A 23,029-nucleotide genomic window follows, 5' to 3' on the forward strand; every position below is an offset into this window, starting at 1 on the left:
AGTGTCTTTAAAGTCACTATGAAATCAAAATTGACAAATCATATTTTTTATGGAATATTTCAGTATTTAAATCAAAAAGGAATTTTGCTATCCATTTTCAACCCAAAACATCCGGTTTTCATGAGAAATATGACAACACATCAAGCCTTTTCATTGGGTCTTTATTGTAATAAGCATGAGCAATGAAACATTGTATTACAATTATACACTAAAAGTGTTTTATTAATAATTCTGATTACATTTCTTCTCTACAGGACATTCACACAATTTTCCAAACCTAACAAACTGAAGATCCTCGAGGATTCTCAACATGATAAACACTAAAAACAACACTTTGAATCACACAAGGTACACACTAATGAAAAATAAAGTGTAATCGAAAGCTGCAATTTACAAAGTCAGCATGAAAACACAAGGATATGAGGGAATTTCCCTTCAACAAACTCAAAGATCTCATTCTAAATGTATTTATTGTAGTAGAGATACATATATTTGATTGTAGCTTTGTATTGTTTTTATATTGATTGTTTTTGCGTACTGTATTTGTGCGATTCAAAGATGATTACAGTGAAACTTAAACATGATCTCTTACAACAAAGTAAAACATTAAGATGAAGTTGATGTAAAATCAGTATAAAACATAAATGTAAAGTTAAAATGTATGAGTGAATGATTTGTTAAATGAGTAAGAATGGAAATATGAATACACAAGCATATATTAAAGAAAATAATGGCCTATACTGTAACTGTATTTTTGGCCTCAAATGAATGAATAATGTTCACTTTTCCTCTCTCGACAATCAATCCCACAATCACCTGCTGGTGTGTTACATGACTTTAAAATAAGAGACACTTCTGCTGTTGAACATGCAATCATCTCTCAAAATGATATAAAAAAGAAAATCCCTTAATGACATTGAAAAATTTCTGATTTTTGGTCTCTCATAAATTAAGGCTTTGCAGCAACTTCCTCCCAAAGAAATGGCCATGTAGACATGAGGAACCAACGTTCAGCTGAAGGGCTTGTGGAAGTTTATTCTTGCTTATTGTTGCGCATTCCTAGTTTGTAATCAATAAAGCTAGAAGACAGGCCTTGCATGGACTGTGTAAATATTATCATAATAATATTATCAGTTGTTTCCAGTCTTGTTGTGGAAAGTAAGGCACAGTCAGACATGCGGTAGTAGATCATGTAGAATCATCTGCTATGACTGTCATATTTGTGCAAGTCCTCTTCAGACATCAAGAGACATTATTTGAAAGAAAAATAAATCTAGAATATGAAAGAAAAAAAAAACTATAATGACATCTCTGTCAGATATTTTTCCTGATGGATTGGTGGGTCTTCAATCAGGACAAAAGGCTCTGTTGTCCCTTTAGTTTTCATCCATTTTCTCGACTTCGCTCTCCTGTTCTTCTTTAATGGGTATGTTTGCTCCACATGCATCCTCAATGTTCCCACGGTTATAATTTGCTCGTATAGGTTCAAATTTAGAGAGTAATTTTAAGATGTCACTTCTTGTTGTCTTGACCTGTGTGATGATACTTTCCAGGATGGGCTGCATGGAATATGAAAACTCTATTACACTTCTAGTTGTTTCACTTTGCTTGTAATCAAAGCCACCAGTGTGCATGCCGATCAGATAGCAGTGTTCATCAAACACCGGGGAGCCAGATGATCCATGAAACAAACAAGAGTCATAAGTTATCTGGTTCTTGTAAAGATATGGCCAACATTGCCATGATACATATGGACAGGAAACATTCTCAGATATGTGTTTGTTTATACTCTGTAGTTGATTCTCAATCCCAATGATGAAGCAGGGGTCCATCTTCTTAACCTCATAATCTGGGTGTCCCACAATGTAGATCCCACCACTGTTAGGAGAGGGGCCATGCTTATAACAACTGAGCAATTCAGTACAGTTATCAGGTTTAACTGTGTCCAATTCCAGAAGAGCAAAATCAAGGTACCTAAGCTTGTCGTCTATTTCAAAACCACAAGCAATAAGGCCACTCTTTACTGGCAGAAATGTTGTCTCAGATCCCCAAACTTCATAATCAAATACTGCTGTCAGGGTCCCTGAAAGCTTATGCGTGTGAGGAGCCTCCGGTGGGGAATATACATAGTCCTTAACGACATGAGCATTAGTGAGGATGAATCTGTCAAAGAGTAAGAAGCCGGTTCCTCTGGGAGAATTATCAACTCTGATCACACACACAGAGTCAGACAGCTTAGTGACCCGCCTCACTTTGTTCACATCAGTGAAACACTCGACAACACCTTTATCATAGTCTTTTCGCAAGAACTCTTGAACCTGTGGGTTCTTTAGCTCGTTTAGCTGATTCAATAGATCTTTACACCGAGTCTCCAGAATGTTCTGAATGTCAGTGAAGAATGAATTTCCAGAATCACCAGAAGAATTTCCAGAAGTACTTGCATGCCCTTCAGTTGAAGGATCTGGGACATTTGTCTTTTTCTCTTCAATTGGTTTTTGTTTGGTGTTTCTCGGCTGTTGGCTGTGGTGAACAGACTCGCCATCATTCTTGACACTTGACACTTGTGGCTTTTTAAATTTAACATTTAACTCGAATGTCTTGCCATTACAACAATCTACAGGCATATTTATGTCATGGTTGATTTTTTTATCATCAACGAGTTTACAGTCATTGTCAAAAATGTCATCAATAAATCTGCCATCATGCTGAAGAGCGTTTTTCAAAGTGTCTCCTTGGTGTGCAAACACACAAACATAGTCAATGTTCAAAAAAACACTGCTCTTCATAATTTTTTTCTTTTTTTGAATCCCTCTCGTCCTGATGTACAAGGCGACTAGGCTGTTAGGGTCAGTATCTGTAGTTGTTTCCTGGTTTGTAGGTTCAATTTCTTCATTTGTGTAGAAGTTTATTTGTAAGGTCTCATCATCTTCAATAAGACAGCAGGGGAAATCTGTCTTCACAGCTGCTTCATGGTTTTGTCCTTTGGATCTTCGGATTATTATTTCTTTCCCCTCCTTATCATCATGTTTAAATGTCATATTCTCATTCAGTGCTCCAAATACAGTTTTGGATGTATCGCATACAACTTTATTTATCTCTCCATTTCTGATACAGAACTGGAAAGTGTGGGGTTTTCCTTCTGCATTCTGTTAAATTCAGAACAATGATGTACAAATATTTTTTAGTATTATTTAGTCAAACAATGATTTATATATACACCAACCATCAGAAGTAAACTAGGAACTCCTTTCTGAGAAGAACTAGTGCAAAGCTGGAGATTTATCTAGCGGCCATTAAGGTTTATTTTGGTCAAATGTTATAAGTAGAGAAGTCCCACACACATTTGATAAATTATTTTAAAGGGGTGATGAAATGTATTTTCAGATCTTGATATTATGTTTCAGGAGGTTAGCTCCTTATTGCATCTTTACTCTTTCAGAAACACCAGTAAATGTCCACTGATGTGACTGGAGAAGTTGATCGCACTGTATCCACACCCTCCTTTACAGCATGTATCGTGTGTTTTGTTGCTCAGAGTCAGATTAAAATATGTGTGAAATATGTACGTATGAAACTTGAAGAATGTTTCTATTGTAGAGTAACGTCTATATGTTCGGATAAATGAACATGAGTGGAGAAAATTCTCTCCCTTCTACCACACACTCTGTTCTCTGTGGTTCCTCCTCCTACAGCGGTTAAGACATGATCTTTGTAGGCCGTAAATAACGACGCAAATACCAGTAAATTGACGAGTGCAAACTTAAGTAAATCACCTTGTGTGATTCATTTAAATACTCTCCTCCCATAAATGTTGTGTCTGAAAGAGAAACTCCTGTAAATGCATATGCAATAAGGTCAGCCGCAAAAATAACCCTGTGCACACCTTTTCAGCGCTAATTTTTCAATGTGTGACTTTAGAAAATTCGGACAGTAGTTTTTTTAAAACCAAAAGAGGGTTTGAGCTATAAATACAACCTTTTGATCTACCATTTCATAACCCCTTTAATTCAGTATGGATTAATAAAGTGGGATATGAAGACAAAAATAGACATGACATGAAACATACCAGCTGCAGCGCATAATCACTTTTTGAGGGCTTCTCTTCCTCTTTCTGACATGAACGATCCATTCTTTCCTGCACAATGGACAAAGAAAGTTTAAGAACACCTGGTGTAGAGCAGGGCTTCTCAAAGTGGGGTCCGTAGACCAATAGCCAATAGCCAAAAGGTGCTGTGACTTATACCAAAGTGACTTAAGCATTTAACGTCAAATAAGCAGAATGTAGACACTTAAAAGTAGATAGGCCTACTCAAAGGTTTTATAGATATAGTTCTCAAGTCTGACGTATGTAGGCTATAAGCTAAGTTTCGGTTAATTTTTGTGGCGTGCTTCACGTTCTATTCAAAACACATATGCGCATGTGAATTTATGATGTTTTCCGTGAGTATTGGGACACAAGCGAAGTATGGTTTAGTATCCAAATACATACCGAATGAGAGAGGAGCCCAACGCCACTAGTTCCGCTGTATTATTAAAAAGTCCATATATACAGGGGCCATTTGAGCCTGTAAGACCGCATGAATTCGCTCCAAGGGTCGGTAGCGAACCGCGGTGAAGGCCTTACGCGTTCAGTGTCTCAGCTGGAAGAATGGATTTGATTATAATATTCTTTATCTGACTCCATTTATCATAGTTGTCGCATTTAGAAGAGAATCCCAACCGATTGTTTGGTCATCTATATTTGGTAGTTAATCATACATTTGATCGTTCCGTTTTAACCCTTTGTTACAATTATAACGTTCCACATTGGAGATAGTTAATAATTACAGATTAATTCAGAAAGGATGAAAATGTAACAATTTATTAACAATCAAGTAAATGTAAAATGTCAATTACATCATAGACATAAATCTCTTCTAAAAGGAAACACAAATTCTGGTTATGGTTACACTTAAAATCGTTTCAAATAAATGTAAAACATAAACCATTAATTATGCTCTGTAGGCCTCTGCCTAGAATGTTACCTGTGAGATAGAGAGAAAGAAAGAGAGAGAGAGAGAGAGAGAGAGAGAGAGAGAGAGAGAGAGAGAGAGAGAGAGAGAGAGAGAGAGAGAGAGAGAGAGAGAGAGAGAGAGAGAGAGAGAGAGAGAGAGAAAGGGAGGGAGCTAAAGAACAGCTCTCTCCAGAGAAAGCCAGAGAAACCAAAGAGAGCGAGCTACAGATCAAATTCTCTTTTATCCTCTTCCCTGATGTCACCAAATTCAAACCTGACTCTTGTAAAACTGACCAATCAGACCAACCCGTGAGATTCTTTTGTCTTTCTAACTCAACCTGGCCCTTCTGATGGCGTTAAGGGGGAAGGGGTTGAGTCAATTTCAATATCTTGATCACGACGATGGCAGTTAACAGCAAAGCAGAGGATTTTGTTCCATTTCAAATATCTTTGATTATTTTCCACCTTACAAGCCAATAAAAACAAGCATATTGTGTTAATTACTCCCATCCACATTAACTCAGGGTTTCAATTGTTCATGAGGGGTCATTGGAATTTTTTCTACATTACAAGGGGTCCCTGGCCCCACAAAGTTTGAGAACCCCTGGTTAGAGCCCCCTGTTCTCTAGGGCAGCATGAGATGCTTCTCGATCAGCGCTCAGATGAACACCTCACTTCAAATCAAAAAACACTTTTCTCACAACACTGCTCAAATCATTGATGCAGCTTCCATCACAACTGCCTGCCACTGCTGGAAAAACTGTGGAATTCACCACTATTTTCTTGGTATAAGATAATACTGCTTGATGATCATTCAAATTGAATAATATAATTTACATTTGCCATTTCATACACTAGTTTTAACATATCATTTAAACATATATTTTAACGCTTTATAAGTTGCAGAATTCAATTTGCAATGTAATATGTAAAATGGCAATGCATTTCAGTATTTAAATGTACATGTTACATACCATGTGTGCAACATTTGTTGCAAAATGATAATTCAAATTGAATAATATAATTTACATTTGCTATTTCATACACTAGTTTTAACATATCATTTTAACGCTTTATAAGTTGCAGAATTAAAATGAAAATGTATTACAGAAATGATTAAACGTGTTTAACATGTTCAAGCAAAAATTGTAGCAAAATTATCATTTAAATGTAATTTTTCTTTATTGCATTTACACTCACAGGTTAAAATACTTGCGATTGCATTTTCATTATATGTCCCGCTATGAATGTAGCAAAATTCAATGTGGGATTGAAAATGCAATCCGAGCCGATCAAGTCTCCGCCCCGCCCTGTCAATCATCGCATCAAGGCGGGGCCAGGGAGGTTTACTGGCAGATGAAGTGGAGCAAGAACACAGAAATGATCGTGCGCGTCTGTCAGTGACTGTTCTGTTAGACCAGCACCTTATTAGAACCATGGATATTTATGGTTAGAACGTCTCGCAGAGAACGCGCTTGGCGCTCGTGCACCTTAACACGAGCGCGGTCGCGTGTCTGCTGAAGTGAGCGATGGTTTACAACAGGTTATTTTACTCTCTCAAACAATCTTAAACAAGCTGTCCATGATTATTGTTTGCTGTATCAGTATGGCTGTATTTTTTTCTCTCTTTTTACCATTCTGATTGTTGTTTCATGCATCAAATATATTAATAAAACGATGTGTGTCCATCTGGATGGTGATGGGTGTTATTTATAACAATAATAGGCCTAATAATAATAGTAATAGCTAATAATAATTTATGTTCCCAAAAATAACTCTGGTGATGTATAAACCCATCTTTCACATCTAAGCATGTTGGTCTGATGTGAACAGGTGCTGGTGGTGTGATGGAGATTTTCTTGGCACACTTTGGGTCTCTTATTTGAGCATCATTTAAACGCCACAGCCTAGTATTGTTGCTGGCCATTGTTTCAAGCCATTCCCGCATAAACGCTCCCGATAAAATACTTGTTATTAAAGCATCAATTTTCACAAACTACTTTTAACAGAAAAGCAATAGGCTGCCGCGTGCGTAGTTTGGCATGACAGAATGTGTGCAAAGTGCGCTCCCTAATCCCTAAAAAGCTAAAGGATGTAAGCTACTGGAACGGGAGATTTGTACTATGTTGAAAAACATTAGCAGCTGTGAAGTTTTAAATAAAATGTTCATAAATATTTTTGGGAATAAAAATTATTATTATTAGGCCTATTATGTATAACGCCATCACCATCCTACACATCGTTTAAAGCTACACTATGTAACTTTTCCGTCCACTAGAGGTCGCCTGTTCAAAACAAAGGCGTAGTTTGATGACGCCACGTTTGAGCGCAGAATCTCGGGACATGTGGTATTCACCTCACAGCCGGTGGAAAACAGTCAGGATAGGACTCGGGCAGAAATCATGTTCATGGATGCGATTATTAACATTACTGTAGTCTGAAGTAGAGCAGGAGCGAGTGTTGTGGAGCTGAGCAAGGCCACAGGAGCGATTGAAGAGCGGGACTATTATTATGGCATAGTCGCTGGCGGGACTTTTATTATGACACGGTTGCCGGCGCTACTTCCTCTTTTCCAGTCATGAGTCTGAGGTAACCCAACTCTGTTTATCGTATTAGATATATCTGAGTGTGTTGAAAAGGAAGTTATGACGTTCGCTCGGCGGCTGCTATGACACTTGTTCACAATGCAGTGAGAGTAAAGTGTTTCACTGAATAAAACCGGAGACCGAGGGTGACGCTGATATGACGCAATCGACAGGCGACTCCCTCACACGCATAGCTCACACGTCCCGGTTCCTTGGTTAAAATAGCAATTTTCTCACGATTTACAAATAGTTTAAAACATTTGGGATATTCTAAGTACTCAACTGAACAAAATATATAACACTGGCCTAGTGGTTTCTGGATATTTTACTGCAAAAATCCTACATAGTTCACCTTTAATTAATATAATTGATGCATTAAAGGGCGCAAGAATATGACGCAGATCCGGCGTTCGGACACATGACCCAGAAGAGATTTGTTTACAAGCAGAGGAAGACGCGCGTGTCTAAGCTTTTGGATTCTACATTGATCGTGCTTTAGGTCTCGGCGTAGTTCTCAAAATCCGACTAAAGTGTGCATTTCATGGATTCCCGAATGCTGGCGCTACGTCATATTCTCGCGAATGCATAGTGGACGCACACACGGAAGGGAAGAACAAGCTGGATAAAGGTGTTATTTTGATTTTTTTTTGCGCACAAAAACTATTGTCGTTGCATCGTAAGATTATTGTAGAGTCACTGTGGTGAGATGGACTTTGTAACAACGTTTTAAGTGCCTTTTATGGGTCTTGGGAGAGGAAATGTACTGAATGCCAATGGAGGCCTGTCTGAAGCCTTTCTCAGCCATCAGCTTTCAACAAAAATATCTTACATTACATTTACATTTAGTCATTTAGCAGACGCTTTTATCCAAAGCGACTTACAAATGAGAGCAATAGAAGCAACTACAACAGTCAGAGGCTACAGTATGCAAGTGCATACGACATGAGGGTGAGTAATTACTGACAGAATTTTCATTTTTGGGTGAACTAACCCTTTAAACTAGCCTGGTTTTACCAGACTCTCATACATTTCATTTGTACAGAGAGTCTGGCCACTCTCCATTGACAAGCGTTTACTTCCTTGAAGGCGGGTCCTCTGTTGAAGTTTAAAACTATTGGATCTGCCAAGAGTCACTCTGGATCTGCCATAACCAATCGCTAACGTTTGGTCGTGGTATGTCACGCGGCGTTCGCCTTTGATTCTCACATTAAAGGGTTAGTTCACCCAAAAATGAAAATTCTGTCATTAATTACTCACCCTCATGTCGTTGGACACCCGTAAGACCTCCGTTCATATTCGGAACACAAATGAAGATATTTTAGTTGAAAGCTGATGGCTGAGAAAGGCTTCACACAGGCCTCCATTGGCATTCAGTACATTGACACTTCCAAGATCCATGAAAGGCACTTAAAACGTCGTTACAAAGTCTATCTCACCACAGTGGCTCTACAATAATCATACAATGCGACGACAATAGTTTTTGTGCGCAAAAAAAAATCAAAAGAACACCTTTATCCAGCTTGTTATTGCCTTCCGCGTGTGTCTCCACGACGCATGCGCGAGAATATGACGTAGCGCCGGGGCTCGGGATTCCATGAAATGCACACTCTAACCCCATTTTGAGCACTACGCCGAGACCTAAAGCACGATCAATGTAGAATCCAACAGCTTAGACACGCGCGTCTTCCTCTGCTCGTAAACAAATCGCTTCTGGGTCATATGTCCGAACGCCGGATCTGCGTCATATTCTCGCGCATGCGTCGTGGAGGCATACACGGAAGTCGAGAACAAGTTGGATAAAGGTGTTATTTTGATTTTTTTTTTGCGCACAAAAACTATTGTCGTCGCATTGTATGATTATTGTAGAGCCACTGTGGTGAGATAGACTTTGTAACGACGTTTTAAGTGCCTTTTATGGGTCTTGGGAGTGTAAATGTACTGAATGCCAATGGAGGCCTGTGTGAAGCCTTTCTCAGCCATCAGCTTTCAACTAAAATATCTTCATTTGTGTTCCGAATATGAACGGAGGTCTTACGGGTGTCCAACGACATGAGGGTGAGTAATTAATGACAGAATTTTCATTTTTGGGTGAACTAACCCTTTAACTGAGCACACCACCTCACGCCCGTTTCACACATACTCCGTCTGCAGTGCGTATGCGGTGCAGGAGCAGCACGCGCTGTTGTGCTTTCATATATGCTGCGTTTGCAGCGCGCAACTGATCCGCGGTTGTACCACAAACACAGCATTTATTCATTATTATTTTCATTTCAAATCCAAAAGTTGTTACTGAACATGGCTTGTCAGAATTGCAATTCTCTTTGTTTACACTTTCATAGATGTCACGTTTTAACGTAGTACATTTAAACAACGTTTTATTCAATTCATTACTTTATATTTATATAGCCTATATAACTTTATATAGCCTATAGCCTACTTTAGCTCACACAAGTGGCAAAACATTGAAATATAACTTATAGCCTATAAACATTTTAAATTAGAAACTTACAATAGAAACAGCCGACTCTCGTCTTCTCTTTCGTTTTTAAACCCTTTTAAAAGCAGGTCATAAAGACCTTTTTGTTTTTCCACCTCCAGGAACGTACGTGCTCTTCATTATTTCAATTTTTTTAACCTAAATGCCAGGTAAGGTGTCGTTTCCTTGCTTTACCCGAGAAAAAAAAAGCCATGTGTTGACTTTGAAACAGAGTATATTTTAAATGACATACATCTGTGGTAAAATTACTAGATTTTCGTGTCAGTACATGTTTATTTTAAAGCGAACATTGTGCTGTCACTTTAATTACGCAGTGCAGCACAGCAAAAAATAGACTCGGTACGGAAACGATCGCCGGACTGCTGCAGACGCAACGCACCTGGAACGGACTGACGGACAGCATCCGCGCGCAGTGTGAAAGCTGTAATCCGTTAACATGGGTACGGAAAAAAATACGCACCGCATACGCACTGCAAACGGAGTATGTGTGAAACAGTGTCAGCGATAAAACCTTGTGCATTCGGATTGTTATTTATTCACGGTGGAGAGGAGAGTTTTGTGATCTGAACGCGCTGCTCTCGTGGTGCATATCTCGTGCAATCATAACATGATTGTATGCTGTCAACAAAATGTCATATGCTTGGTATGATAAGAATAAATGCTGCCGTGAATAACAGCCCAATTCAAATGTTTACGTGCTTTTCTTCTTTTATTTTTGAGCGGTGATTAAATATTTTGCTCTTGTAAACACTTGCCAGTATTTAAAGAAATACAAGTCTAGAAATGCAAATTACAGCTCACAACCGCACAGTGCTCTGAAAGGGTCTATTAAGGATTTAAACAGTGAGTTTTGAAGTGATATATTCTTGAAAACTCAGAGATGTGGATTCGGACAGCAAACATTACCACACGACCTTGGTGTTTGTCAAAAGCAGTCGATAATTCAGCCTGGGTTTTTCTCGCGGGTGGTGGGAGACGGACGGCTTCAGCAACTCCTTCACCACTAACGGAGAGAGCTGAAAAATACTTTTCCCGGACCACAACATCAGCAGTATGTTGGTTTTAATAAAGACTCAGAGCAGTTATTTCTTGGGGAAAACGCACAGAACAAAAATAGGTGCGTCCCACTTTACTGCTTGTTCAACCACATGTACAACTCTTCTTCTGTGAAAATACTAGTGATGTGTCGTTCATGAACGATTCGTTCATTTTGAACGAATCTTTAATATGATTCGTTCAAAATTACAACGACTATCGAGTTGTCTCAGAGAATGATTCGTTCATTTTGTGTTGACCGCGCATGCGCATTACGCTGAATCTGTACTGGAAAGAACAAAAATGTTTAGTTCTGCTGCGTCCCAATTCGCCTACTTATACTACGTCCTAAAAGTATGTACTCTTTTTGTGAAGAAAAAGTACATACTTTTGAGTGTGTAGCAGAAGAGTATGCAAGCTTTGGGACATACTACTTCGTCATCTTTAACGGACTCTGTTACGTGCGTCCCGTCACCGTTTAAACTGCCCTGTCAATCATCGTCACAGTTCATATCCTCCACTTTCAATTTAATTTCCTACCGTATCGGAGAGAAATGTAGTCGCTCGTTGATCTGCCTTTCGTCGGTCTTTAATGCAGAGACTCCTCTCATGTGTTTGCAAAGTTAATGGCCAAACGTATCATTACAACAGTTCTCAATGCTGCTGAAGGAGAAATATAATGTGGATAATATTGAATAAATATCTTTTCGTCAGGTTAAATACTGATAATTTCTCACTCAAACCACTTTATCTAATCCTCTCCACTTAACCGTCAGACTCGCGTAACCGTCATGTTTGTAGTTTTTTAAACACTTTTTATCCGCGTTTGTAGTTCTAATCGAATCCTCGTCCATCTCGCAATGGGTTGTGGGCAATATCAGCCGTTAGAGTGCGCATCGATCAGCACTTCGGATTCTGACCGGAAATAGTAGACCATCCGGGAATCTTTGGAATACTTTTTTCAACATACTAAGATTTGGGACATACTAATTCTTTTTTCGAATACTATTTAGTACGGATAGTATGCGAATTGGGACGCAGCATTCATCTTTCGAGTCTCGAGTCTCGAGTTCGGGTTTGAGTCTTTCGTTCTTCCTGTCAGTCCCATATAGTCTATGCTGTCAGTAACGGAAACAGAAAAGATTCGTTCTTTCGAGTTCGGGTTTGAGTCTTTCGTTCTTCCTGTCAGTCCCATAGTCTATGCTGTCAGTAACGGAAACAGAAAAGATTAGTTCTTACGAGTCTTTCGTTCTTCCTGTCAGTCCCATAGTCTATGCTGTCAGTAACGGAAACAGAAAAGATTAGTTCTTACGAGTCTTTCGTTCTTCCTGTCAGTCCCATAGTCTATGCTGTCAGTAACGGAAACAGAAAAGATTAGTTCTTACGAGTCTTTCGTTCTTCCTGTCAGTCCCATAGTCTATGCTGTCAGTAACGGAAACAGAAAAGATTAGTTCTTACGAGTCTTTCGGGTTTGACGTTTGAGTCTTTCGTTCTTTTCCCACGTGACTTGTCACTGTGTCTGTATTGAACACTAGTTCACAACCTTTTTACTAACAAGCACGTAGTTATTTTTTTATTTTATTTTTATATATATAATTCTCAGTTAATATCAGACATAAACAAATATGGGAAATATATTGACTATTCAAGTCTAACATCACAAATTCAAGTCAATTAGACTATTATATATATATATATATACAATATATTTCTGAAAAAAATGATTTGACACTCCTTGCAAACTCTCTCTATATCTGTATCAATTTTAGGCCACCACACATATTTACGAGTCAGAGCTTTCATTTTAACAATGCCAGGGTGTCCTGAGTGAATTTCCTGTAACACTGATTTTCGAAATTTGAATGGTACAATCACTCGTGTGCCCCATAGCAGACATCCCTGCTCAACTGACAGTTCATCTCTTTTCGCATAGAATACTTTCAAATCATCTGACACTTCAATTGGCCAACCTTCCATGACATAATGAAAAACTTTAGAAAGTTCTTGATCTGTTCTTGTCACTTTGGCAATCTGTGCTGCATTTAGAGGAGCTTCTTGAAGATGGTTTGTCAAAAGTGTGTTGATCTTTGCTGAAATGGCTTCTGTTCCTACATCTGTAATTTCAGGTAATGGAATTCGTGACAAGCCATCTGCATTTCCATGATCTTCTGCCTTGCGATACATGATATGATAATCATATGCAGACAAGATTATCGCCCACCGCTGGATGCGAGCGGCAGCCATCATTGGGAAATGCTTATGTTCACCAAACAGAGTCACTAATGGTCTATGATCAGTTATCAAATTAAAGGATCTTCCCCAAAGATACTGATGGAATTTTTTTACTCCATAGATCACACTCAACGCTTCCTTCTCAATCTGTGAATATTTCTTTTCAGCAGGGGACAACGTACGTGAAGCATATGCAATGGGATGTTCGTCACCATTTGGCATGATGTGCTGAAGCACCGCTCCAATTCCATAAGCGGAAGCATCACATGCTAAAGTCAAAGGCAGTTGTGGATCATAATATACTAACACTTGGTCACTGGTGAGCAATTCTTTACACCTACTGAAAGCGCCTTGTTCCTTTTTCCCCCAGCACCAAACAGTTTGTTCTTTCAACAGTCTATACAGTGGTGCCAACACGGTGCTCTGCTGGGGTACAAAGCGTCCATAATAATTTACCAGACCTAAAAAGGCTCGTAGTTCCTTCACATTTGATGGTGCTGGCGCATCTTGAATAGCTTTTACTTTGTCTTTTGTTGGATACACCCCTTTTTCATCGATCACATGGCCCAGGTACTCAATTCGTGTTTGTCCCCACTCACATTTACATTTCTTTACTCTTAAGCCTGATTCTTGAAGACGCTGTAAGACTTTGCAAATGTTTGTTAGATGTTCTTGCTCATCTTTACCCGTGATCAACAAATCGTCCAAATACACAATCACTTTCAGATCTTTCATCAAATTTTCCATTATTCGTTGAAAAATGGAAGGGGCTGAACTGATGCCAAAAGCAAGACGATTATACACATATAATCCCTTGTGAGTGTTGATTGTCGTATACTTCTTAGAATCATTATCCAGTACGACTTGTTGATATGCCTGCGCCAAGTCAATCTTGGAAAACAACTTCCCTCCACTCAAGGTAGCTAACACTTCCTCGATCCGTGGCAAGGGATACACTTCAGTATTGGCAGCTTGATTAACAGTGACTTTGTAGTCTCCGCATAAGCGAATTGTGGAATCTTTTTTTATAACAGGAACCACTGGAGCAGCCCACTCGCTGTATTTTACTGGGGATATAACATTAGCTTTTTCCAGTCTATCAATTTCCTTCTCCACACGTTCTTTCATAGCAAAAGGAAGAGGACGACTTTTAAAAAACTTGGGTGGCACATCTGGTTTCACTGAAATAGTGGCTTTAATGTCCTTTAGAGTGCCCAGCTCATCCTTAAAGACTTCACTATATTTGTCCAGCACTTCTTGGATAGACCCAGGCTGCTTACTCACATATCGAATTATCTTCCAATTCAGTTTTACTTTCTGAAGCCAGTTTCTCCCACACAGGTTTGGACCATTCCCTTTGACTACAATCAATGGTAACTCATTCACTTGATCCTCATATTGTACAGTAGCTGTGAATTGACCCAATACTGGAATGCATTCACCGGTGTAGGTCTTTAACTTGACCCTAGCTCCCTCCAGTGGCCAATGAGCAAACGATCGTCTATACTCTTGTTGTGAAATTATGCTTACAGCCGCTCCTGTATCAATTTCCATCAATAAATCCTGCTGATTCACAGTAAAATTTACTCGGAAAGGCTGTTTCTCAGTTTCACTTAACATGGAAAACATTTCCAGCTCCGGCTCTTCAGCATACATATAAGCTGTCACTTTGTGCTTGTTCTGTTGTTCAGCATATCTGTTGGGATGTGACTTCATTTTAACTTTGCAAGCTCTCTTTATATGCCCAATCACTCCACAATTGTGACATTTAGAGTTTTTAAAATAACACTCCTGTGCATTATGGTTTTTTCCTTTACAACGATAGCATTGTCTCTGGTTATAAACAGTCTTGGCATTTACCTTATGCACTGTTGTCGCTGAATCCTCTGTCTTCCTCAGTTGCTGCGTATCTCGATCTGCGGTTTCCATACTGTGAGCAACTTCAAGTGCCCGTGCAAAAGTGAGTGTGTCTTCCGAAAGCAATCTTCGTTGACATGCTTCACTTCGGATTCCGCTAACAAAACGATCCCGTAGAGACTCATCCAAACTTGCCCCAAAGTCACATTTAGATGCACATTGTTTCAGTTCAGCAACATACTGGGACACAGTTTCATGGGGCTTTTGAACACAACGCTGAAATCGGAAACGCTCAGCTATTATCAACGGCTTTGGTTCAAAATGTGCCTTCAGAATATTCACAACTTCTTCAAACGTTTTATCCTTTGGCTTCGCAGGCTGAACCAGATTCCGTAGTAATCCATATGTGGACGCTCCCACAGCACTAAGCAAAGTCGCTACTTGCTTCGCATCATCCACATCATTTGCAATCATGAACAATTCCGCTCGTTCAATATATGCAGACCAGGACTCATTTTCCGGTTTATACTCATCCAATCTTCCGATTTGCGCCATGTCTTCACATACTTTATCCTCGTCGCCAATTTATGTTATATATTCACGAGGCCAGCCACCAAATTGCTATCAAACATACTTTACTGGTGTTCAGATCACATATTGATTACATCACATTCCACACGTGCAAACCACATCACGTGACTTAAATACCCTCTTTCCGGGCATCCCAAACAATGACTGCACATCATACATATATACACATTATCCCAAATACACCACATCAGGATTTCATAATTTCTCTCTCTTAGAACTTATTCTTTCCTCACCTTCTTCCTTTCTGCAACGTGTGAATGTGCGAGTGCGAGTGCATGTGTTTATGTTAGATATTAGTTTGATGTGTTAGAGTAATCAATCAAGTTCTGTTTGTAATCAAAGAAGTTCTGTTTGTAATCAAAGATAACTGTTCTTGTGTTATGTGCTTATCAATTTAATGTCTTGAACTGCCGATCTAAGTTACCTGGCTGTTAAATAGTGTTTCACTATTGTTCGGATATTAATATCCGCTGCAGAGTTGATATTTACGGCCCGTTCAAATGAACGCTGGAAGAGTCATTTGCTCGGCTGTAAAATAGACTCTCAAAATTCCCTATGAATTCATTAATTCATTCATTTGAGCTAAATATACATGTTTCCTTTTAACAGAGCCCCTTTAAATTCTTACACATCGGTGGACGAATAAGTTAAGGTGTAAACATTAATTCTGAATTATTTATAAATTATAGTGTCATTCGAGTCTTTTTTTCATTTTAATTCAGTTCCCCGTTGAGTTATTATTTTATCTGACTCATAGTCGCTACACGGTCATATTTCATGAACCCAAATAAAATAACCAGATCACTCCAAAAAAACCATTAACATTATCTCTTCTTTATCTCCCCAGAATAAAATGCTACTGTAAAGCCTAGTCGAAGTCGATGCACATATTGTGTTAATATTTAGCAGAAATTGCTGCAAATATAGTCAAAAAAGCTGTCTGTCCTGCTTAATCCCATTCAAACAGATTGACAGCGTGGAGTTGTTTGGAACTATGGAGAGCTCCATGAACCACGTAACCACATGGCGGCGAGATCAGAGAGTGTCGCAACTCTTTTTCTATGGCTCTGGGTGGGAGGAGAGCGCTGCCAGGAAAGTCTCAAACACACACACACACACAAATACAAAGCAATTCACACATGAATGACGATTTGCACATTCACATTACAGGATGAACGTGTACATTTTAAATATTTGAAAGTTTTTGTGCACAGTTGTACATCAAATTGTGTTTTGCATTTGTGAAATGTATTTTATGAATATATAATTTTATTTTGCGCACGTGAATAGTTTTTTGTGCATGTGAATTTGGTTTTATGCATGTGAAATTGGCTACACATGTGTGCATCTTTTTTGGGGTGAATTATTAATGAGTCTAATCTGTCTCCATTGTAATGTGGCATTGGTCCAATTTTTGTATAACCATCATCAGCCTTTAAAAATAATAATAATATCATGAACACAATGATGGCGTAGAATGGGCTGGGATCAATCAATCAATCAAATCCTTATTACAGACTCAGGTCCAATTTTTAAAACACAACCAACATATAAACTAAACGTGAAGAAAAAAAAGAAAGAAAAAAAAATCAATGTGTTACAAATGTTTGCTAACCCTTGATACAAGGGGCACCAGGTAAAATCTGGGAAGCAAATTGGTCAGGGCCCTGAAAACAAGCAACAAATATCATGATTCATGTCCTTACCTGAACATTGTCAACTTGTGACGTCTCCCCAGATTCACCGCCTCTGGCAGTTTTCTTTTTCTGAAAGAGACAACAACATTTCCGTTAGAACTAAGCCTAAACCCAACGTGTCTAAGCAGAGAGAATGAGAAAGACAACAGTCACCCACAGGACTCTGTTGAAAGGAGCTCTGAAGGTCCATCTGCTTCAGTTTTTTGTTGGGTGGAAGTTTAGCCATGTTTTGTTTTTGGCCGTTCCGTGTATCTGTGAATATGATCAAATGATGATGAGATGCGAAAGATTCTTGCAGAACTTGGTCGTTATTACAATACTGTAACATTAAAACTAGTGATAGTCGTCACCTATTATTCTTAATATTAGTATTAACTTAAGTTAAACCAGTCATGTGTTATTCTTCTACAAAGAACTAATTTGTCAACTTTGTTTGCGATGCGTCTTAAAAGTAATTTTGTGACAAAGATAGATTTATAAAGGATTTCCTTGTTCATTGTTACGCAATTAAATGAGTGTGTTTGTACGTAGTTTCTTTCTTGCTCTGTCAATCAGTCACACCGCCCACGCCCGGTAAAACACTGCAATCTAAACTCGCTGAGTAGCCTACCTGCGAAATGTGCCTGGGCTGATGTGCGCAAGCTGAACTTACTATCAAAGCAAATTATTTTTTACGTAGAAAGCATAAAATTAGTAGCCAAATTTAGTAGTCAGCGACATCGTTATATGAAATATAATGAAATACAATTAAATCCTTGGGCTTTATGGAGATAGATTTGTGTCTTTATTACATGCGATAAAATAAATGATCCGAGAGAAAAAAAAAAGTTTGAGAGAAAAAGTTATCACAATGATAGCAAAAAAGCATTTCATGAGAGAAAAAAAAATATTTGAGAGAAAAGGTTTTCATACCAATAGCAAAAAATAATAATATTTGAGACAAAAAAAAGTTTTGAGAGAAAGTATTTTCTCATAGAACATTAAAAAAAATACATTTGAATTTTTTTTTAATTATTTCTGAGAAAAAAAATCTCTCTCAAAATACTTTGAAAGAACTCTCAAATATATATATTTTTGCTATCAGTGTGAAAACATTTTCTCTAAAAAAAAAAAGCTTTTGCTCTCGATGCAATTTCTTGCTCTCGTGTCAGATTTTGATTTCACTGTGAGAATTGTGTCATGGGCGGGGCCACGTTCCTATTGGCCAGTCGGGTGAGCATCGTCTTGTCTTGGGAGTCGAACTGAATCATTACACCATTCTTCGGTTCACCTGCATGATACCGCCTCCGCCTTATGGCTAGTTTAGTTGAGCACGGACACTCCAATGTTTGGGTAAGATGATGACACACAGCTGGCTTAGCAAGTTCAGCATCACTGAAGATTAAACGTTAACAAATAGCACTCATATTCAGGAATGAGTGTGTATTATATTATAGCCATCATGCTAGGTAAACTTGCAAACTCACCTGGTTTATATACTATTTTTAAATCAAATGCCAAATGAATGTTTTGATTTAGATAGTTTCACTGTAAGTGAAGTTTTCACTAGTTTCGTAACGTTAGTTCACTGACAACCGGGGCAATTTCCCCTTCATTATCACAGACGTATAGCCTGCGATAATTAATGCGATATGGCTCAGCTTGTCAGTGAACTTATGGTAGTAAATGCCTCTCCATCTGAAAGCAGGTGATGGCGATTTACTACTAGGAACCGGCTTTACTGATGAGATGAAAATAACAATGTCCTCCAATATATCGTAGGCTAAACATGTACATTTCCTCTATTTATGGGTAGCCTACCATTTAGTCCCAGATCTGCCATTTTGAGGACCCACAGGTGTTTCTAATGAATTAATTGCATTGTCTTTGAAGTCTATGAAGTAGAGCCAATCAGACAAATGAAACAGCTGTGTGGGTATTCGAAATGATGAGACTACATGAAAAATAAACCCATGAATTGAAGTCATGTAAAGATCTTTTGAACTCTAAGGTGTTTGCCATTAACGTTGGTTATAATTATAATGTAACTATGTAAGCAGTGTTTCCCTCAGAACTTTTAGAGACGATGGTTGGACCTCAGTTCAGGGGAACGCAACGAGGGTCCTGGGGTATGCACCCCGGCCGGACATTTGTACGTTTAAATCAAATGCATCATTCTGGTGCACTCTGAGAGCAACATTAAGAGGTTACATTTATGCTGCTATATTTATAGCATATATTTCACATATGCATAGCCTTCATGTCAACTTGAACTTGGCTGAGCCATATCGCATTAATTATCGCAGGCTATACGTCTGTGATAATGAAGGGGAAATTGCCCCGGTTGTCAGTGAACTAACGTTACGAAACTAGTGAAAACTTCACTTACAGTGAAACTATCTAAATCAAAACATTCATTTGGCATTTGATTTAAAAATAGTATATAAACCAGGGGCCTGTTTCAGAAAGGAGGTTCAACCAACTCTGAGTTTAAACCTGAACTCTGAGTTGACTTACTCTGAGATGGGAAACTCTGAGTTTTGGGTTTCAGAACAGCTGAATTGAGGTAGTTCAATCAACTCTGAGTAGACTGACTCTGAATTAAGCTCATGCACTCCAACTATGAAAAGCCACGATCAATAGAGCTCAGAAATTACGATTCACCATGGCAACAGCACCCAACAAAAAGACGTTTGCATACTTCCAGGTCAATACACAAGTTTAATTCTTAATTATTTTAATGAAGTTTAATTTTCATGGTATCCAAAAGGCAAACAAAGAATGTGGCAGCAGCTAAAAATAAAAAATAAAATAAAAACATAATTCAATCAGATAAAGCTTTAAGCATAAAATGTTCATGGGTGTTGGTTTAATGACTTTACAAACATTTGACATATTAAATAAATATCATTCAGTGTCCAATGTGGAGCAGCTTTTCCCACATAGACCCTTTTCACAGACTGTGATGACGTGTTTTAATAGTCATCAATATCGTAAATCCTGCAACGTTTTGTGTATTTTTTTTTTATGTACATTTATAACATTAATACTTTGTATTATATTACTTTTGCATCCAATTACAAAAATCAAGCTACCGCTGCTGTGAGAGTGTTTCTAATAAAGCGTCTATGGGAGTGATAGTTAAAATTAACATCTTTCTCTCTTTTCACTGCAGTTATCAATCTCACTTTAATTTTTCCCTTTTTGAAAGTTGTGAAATCACTATTGTGGAGTTTTTCTTTTGCTATTTGAGCAAATGGAGACACAAAAATATATATTTAATTTATTCTTTCATTCACCGCTATGAAAGTTAACCCTATGACGACTTCCGCTCTGAGAAACCCAGAAATGTGAAAGGGTCTATGCTCTTTCACATAATGAAATGTTCTCTGATCCTACCTGTTACATTTATTAATCAGGGTAATGACATTAAACACTTTACTTCTACTCAGGCCAGCCAAACTCCAGCACCACTGACAGATGAAGAGGAGATGGAGGAAGAATATTAATACCCAACAGGAAAAAGAATAAAGTATTTGTAGGAAATAAAGATGACTATAAAAAATGTAAATAAATGTATTTAACAGCTGTGGTGGTGGTTATGGCATATATCTCGTACTACCATCTGGCAGCATCCTTCCATTCCATACAATAATCCGTTTTCAGAAAGTGTGATGATGGGTAAATGAGTGTCATAAATGCGTCCAACCACTGGAAATCCTAAAGGAAATTCTAATTATCAGGGTTACTTCTAGAGGATTATCAAGTGAATGTCAGGATCCTGTATAAAAGGACATGCCATTTTTGTCTCTTTGACAGTGTCCTCATGATGAAAATATAAGCAATGAATGTTCCTGCAAAGAATGCTTTTCTTACTTTGTATTTTTGTCAAGTGGCAGATAATTTAATTTGTTTTAAGTAAACTTTGCTTACTTTAGATTTAGATTAAATTTATATATTTTTTTATATATTTATACTTGAAATACAACCAAAATACTCAGTAAGAAAAGCATTTGTGGCGTTTGAATGAATGAATAAAGTATTTAAACACTGCTGGTGCTTTAAAAAGGGGGAGGAGAACGAAATAAACTCTGGGTTTACCAAAGAAAACCTGCTCCTGACCAGGTTAGGTTCACAGAGTAAGTAACCCTGGTAACTGACTCTGAGTATAAGTTACCTCTCTTTCAGAAACGGGCTTGACTTACCCTGCTTTCTCGGGTTTGACATACCTCCCATTCTGAAACAGAAAACCCAGAGTTTCCCTTATTTCAGGGTTAACATACTCAGAGTTTCCACTTAACCTCCTTTCTGAAACAGGCCCCAGGTGAGTTTGCAAGTTTACCTAGCATGATGGCTATAATATAATACACACTCATTCCTGAATATGAGTGCTATTTGTTAACGTTTAATCTTCAGTGATGCTGAACTTGCTAAGCCAGCTGTGTGTCATCATCTTACCCAAACATTGGAGTGTCCGTGCTCAACTAAACTAGCCATAAGGCGGAGGCGGTATCATGCAGGTGAACCGAACAATGGTGTAATGATTCAGTTCGACTCCCAAGACAAGACGATGCTCACCCGACTGGCCAATAGGAACGTGGCCCCGCGGCGCCCATGACACAATTCTCACAGTGAAATCAAAATCTGACACGAGAGCAAGAAATTGCATCGAGAGCAAAGAAAAGCGTTTCGAGAGAAACGCTTTTTTTTAGAGAAAATGTTTTCACACTGATAGCAAAAATATATATATTTGAGAGTTTTTTCAAAGTATTTTGAGAGAGATTTTTTTTCTCAGAAATAATTAAAAAAAATTTCAAATGTATTTTTTTTAATGTTCTATGAGAAAATACTTTCTCTCAAAACTTTTTTTTGTCTCAAATATTATTATTTTTTGCTATTGGTATGAAAACCTTTTCTCTCAAATATTTTTTTTTCTCTCATGAAATGCTTTTTTGCTATCATTGTGATAACTTTTTCTCTCAAACTTTTTTTTTCTCTCGGATCATTTATTTTATCGCATGTAATAAAGACACAAATCTATCTCCATAGGGGCTTCACCTTCGCGTTTAAAATGGAAACCAGAAAAACGTAACTTACCTTGTCCAAGTCAAAATGGAGAACAGCGTCTAAACACAAAGCCTCTTGACTTCTGGTTTACCTTCACCTTCAGGTAAATAAATAATTATATCACATCACATCACTGTACATTCCTACCACGCCCAGTACCGGGAATCGAAAGTAGCCTATTAGAATTTGTTACGAAACACTCGCTCTTTAACCCGACAGTACCTGCCACTAAAACCGGACGTCGGCTGCCGTTTTACAACCAGAAGTAGGCGGTACCTGTCGCTTTTAGTCAGCGGAAGCAAGTAGCGTTCAGACTCCAGGCGCGTTCTTACCGAATCATGACATATGGTACAGATAAAACGTTCTCGATTTCGTCACTTTAAAATAACGAGGGACAGATTGTTTAATCTGGAAAAAAAAAAGTCTGATATGCTTTGTAATTAAGTGAAGAAAATGAAAGCTACACACACATAAATATCTAACTACATAAAAATAA

The 23,029-nt window shown here is 38.2% G+C and overlaps 2 protein-coding genes across 2 annotated transcripts in view; one reads left to right on the plus strand and one right to left on the minus strand.

The window, feature by feature from the left end:
* spef2 (sperm flagellar 2) overlaps positions 1 to 314 on the plus strand; it is a gene marked incomplete at both ends in the record, with an annotated part of 29,356 nt that extends 29,042 nt beyond the window's left edge. The window contains 2 exon segments of the mRNA XM_079815298.1: positions 255 to 278; positions 282 to 314. Coding sequence (XP_079671424.1) covers positions 255 to 278; positions 282 to 314 — 57 coding nt within the window.
* LOC307125773 (serine protease FAM111A) lies at positions 146 to 22,638 on the minus strand. The gene is made up of 5 exons (XM_079815871.1): positions 22,564 to 22,638; positions 17,645 to 17,739; positions 17,497 to 17,556; positions 4,067 to 4,135; positions 146 to 3,146 (listed from the first exon to the last, which is right to left on the minus strand). The coding sequence occupies exons 2-5, from the start codon at positions 17,711 to 17,713 to the stop codon at positions 1,377 to 1,379; spliced, it is 1,968 nt and encodes a 655-aa protein (XP_079671997.1). The 5' UTR covers positions 17,714 to 17,739; positions 22,564 to 22,638; the 3' UTR covers positions 146 to 1,376.
* Positions 22,639 to 23,029: the final 391 nt, after the last annotated feature.

The sequence above is a fragment of the Gobio gobio genome, assembly GCF_949357685.1.
Source record: "Gobio gobio genome assembly, chromosome: 4".
Classification (NCBI taxonomy): Eukaryota; Metazoa; Chordata; class Actinopteri; order Cypriniformes; family Gobionidae; genus Gobio; species Gobio gobio.